The sequence below is a fragment of the Calidris pugnax genome, unplaced genomic scaffold (genome assembly GCF_001431845.1).
Source record: "Calidris pugnax isolate Ruff unplaced genomic scaffold, ASM143184v1 scaffold107, whole genome shotgun sequence".
NCBI lineage: Eukaryota > Metazoa > Chordata > Aves > Charadriiformes > Scolopacidae > Calidris > Calidris pugnax.
This window is the reverse complement of record NW_015090901.1, coordinates 2550897-2554156: the sequence shown is the minus strand read 5'-3', so window position 1 is coordinate 2554156 and position 3260 is coordinate 2550897. Positions and strand designations below refer to the sequence as shown.

Sequence of the window (3260 nt, the reverse complement as noted above, 5' to 3'; positions counted from 1 at the left end):
GGGGGGGGGGGGTACGGGGGGGGGGGGGACGGGGGGGGGGGTGACCGAGGAGGGGGTGACATTGGAGGAGGTGACATGTGGGTGACCCAGGAGGGGGTGACACGGGAGGGGGTGACATGTGGGTGACCCAGGAGTGGGTGACATGGGAGTGGGTGACCTGGGAGGGGGTGACACGGGAAGGGGTGACATTGGAGGGGGTAACCCAGGAGGGGGTGACACAGGAGGGGGTGACACCCCCCTTCCTGCAGCCCTGAGCCACCCGTGCCACCCGCAGGGACCACAGCCCGGCCCTGAGCCACCCGTGCCACCCGCAGGGACCACAGCCCGGGTGATGGAGCCATCGAACGCCACGCTGCCCCCCACGCTGCCCCCCACGCTGTTCCCACTGCCCCCCCCCACCCTGAACTGGGACGGCCAGCTGCTGGTGGCCTGTGCCGTGCTGGGGTTGCCGGCCAACGCCTTCACCCTCTGGCTAACGGGCTGGCGCCTGCGGTGCCGGGGCCTGGCCACCTTCATCTTCAGCCTGGCCACCTCTGATTTCCTCTTCCTGGCCAACTCCCTCCTGCAGATCTGGTCGGTGGCCCACGGCTACCAGTGGCCACTGGGCACCCACCTCTGCCGCCTCTACATGTTCCTCTACTGTTGGGGTTACTACAGCGGGCTCTTCTTGTTGGCCACCATCAGCCTGGACCGGTGTCTCTTGGTGGCCACCCCGCTTTGGTACCGGTGCCACCGGCCCACCCGCTTACCGGTGGCTTTGTGTGTGGGCTCCTGGCTAGTGGCAGGGGGGTGCAGCTTGCCCGACGCGGCGTTGTCGGTAGCCGAAGAGGTGTTGCCCGGCGTGGTGATGTGCTACAGCCAACGGGGGAGCTGGGAGGTCCCCATGAGGTGGCTGGAGGTGATGGTGGAAGGGCTACTGCCCTTCAGCGTGGTGGTGACGTGCCACGGAGCCGCCTTGGTGTTGGCACGCTGCCGGGGTGGCCAAGGTGGCCGCCCGCCGGCTCGTTTCCAGCACATCTTGGTGGCCACGTTGAGCATCTACGTGCTGCTGCATCTGCCCTTCCAGGTCACCCAGTTGCTGCAGCTGGTTGTCCCCGAGCCCCCGAGCCACCTCCTCTACCTGCTGGGGCTGGTCTTCAACCTGAGCAGTTGCCTCAACCCCTGGCTCTACCTGCTGCTGGGCACCCGGGCCTGCCACCACCTCGCCCGCCTGCCACCCGCCATCCTGGCCCGCCTGGCACCCACTGCTCTCGCTCACGTGCCACCGGCCACCAGCCCCCGTGGGCCACCTGCCACTGCCACCCCTCGGCCACCCGTTGCCATCACCTCGGTGCCACTCTCCCCTGTCAACTCTGTGCCACCCCCTCCTGAAATCCCTGTGCCACCCTGTCCTGTCACCTCTGAGCCACCCACTGGCATCACCCCTGTGCCACTCTCCCCTGTCACCCCTGTGCCACCCCCTCCTGAAATCCCTGTGCCACCTTCTCCTGTCACCCCTGTGCCACCCACTGCCATCTCCCCTGTGCCACTCTCCTGTCACCCCTGAGCCACCCTCTCCCATCACCCCTGTGCCACCCTTTCCTGTCATCCCTGTGCCACCTACTGCCATCTCCCCTGTGCCACCCACTGCCATCTCCCCTGTGCCACCCTCTCCTCTCACCCCTGTGTCACCCACTGCTGTCACCCACCCGCCAACCAAAGCACCCACGGTGTCCCCACCAGCGACTCCATGAGCACCCCCAGCGGGCACAGCCATGGGGTGGCACAGGTCCCCGATGTCCCCCCCGTGCCCCCAGCTGGGGAGACCCCCCCCCCCCCGCCACGTCCCGTGCCCACCCACGCAGATGGGGCAGGGCCACCCGTGGGGACGTGGGGCACAGTGGGGCATGGTCACCCCGTGGGCTGGGCATAGGTGGGCACCCACTTCACCCGGCCAGTGCCACACTGTGCCCCACGTCCCCACGGGTGGCCCTGCCCATGGGAACCCTGCCCCATGGGGTGACCGTGCCCTGTGGGGTGACTGTGCCCCACGGGGACACCCTCCCCACAGGGGTACCCTGCCCCACACAGGAACCCTGCCCCATGGGGTGACTGTGCCCCATGGGGACCCTCCCCACGGAGTGATGCAGCCCCACGAGGTACCCGTACCCACTGCCCCACGGGGTGACAGTGCCCGTGGGGACCCTCCCCAAGGAGTGACCCTGCCCCATGGGGTGACCCTTCCCACGGGGTGACCCAGCCCCGCGGGGTGACCGTGCCCACGTGGACCGTCCTCACAGGGTGACCCTGCCCGTGGGGACCCTCCGATGGGGTGACCCTACTCCACGGGGTGACCATCCCCACGGGGACCCTCCCCACGGGGTGACCCTGCCCCACGAGGTGCCTGTACTCACGGGGACCCTGCCCCATGGGGTGACTGTGCCCACGGCGACCCTGCCCCACGGGGTGACCCAGCCCCACGGGGTGACGGTCCCCACAGGGTGACTGTGCCCATGGGGTGACCCTGCCCGTGGGGACCCTCCCCACGGGGTGACCGTACCCACGGGGACCCTCCCCACGGGGTGACCCAACCCGATGGGGTGACGGTCCCCACGGGGACCCTGCCCCATGCCGTGACCTTGCCCGTGGGGACCCTCCCCACGGGTTGACCCAGCCCCACGGGGTGACCGTGCCCACGGGGACCCTCCACACGGGGTGTCCCTGCCCCACGGGGACCCTCCCCACGGGGTGACCCTGCCCCACGAGGTGCCTGTACTCACGGGGACCCTGCCCCATGGGGTGACTGTGCCCCATGGGGACCCTCCCCACGGAGTGATGCAGCCCCACGAGGTACCCGTACCCACTGCCCCACGGGGTGACAGTGCCCGTGGGGACCCTCCCCAAGGAGTGACCCTGCCCCATGGGGTGACCCTTCCCACGGGGTGACCCAGCCCCGCGGGGTGACCGTGCCCACGTGGACCGTCCTCACAGGGTGACCCTGCCCGTGGGGACCCTCCGATGGGGTGACCCTACTCCACGGGGTGACCATCCCCACGGGGACCCTCCCCACGGGGTGACCCTGCCCCACGAGGTGCCTGTACTCACGGGGACCCTGCCCCATGGGGTGACTGTGCCCACGGCGACCCTGCCCCACGGGGTGACCCAGCCCCACGGGGTGACGGTCCCCACAGGGTGACTGTGCCCATGGGGTGACCCTGCCCGTGGGGACCCTCCCCACGGGGTGACCGTACCCACGGGGACCCTCCCCACGGGGTGACCCA

The 3260-nt window shown here is 70.0% G+C and overlaps 1 protein-coding gene across 1 annotated transcript; it reads left to right on the top strand.

The window, feature by feature from the left end:
* The first annotated feature begins 331 nt into the window (after positions 1-331).
* On the top strand, positions 332-1546 carry GPR152 (G protein-coupled receptor 152). Its single transcript, XM_014948750.1, has one exon. It carries the CDS (start codon positions 332-334, stop codon positions 1544-1546), a length of 1215 nt encoding a protein of 404 aa, XP_014804236.1.
* The last annotated feature ends 1714 nt before the right edge of the window (positions 1547-3260 follow it).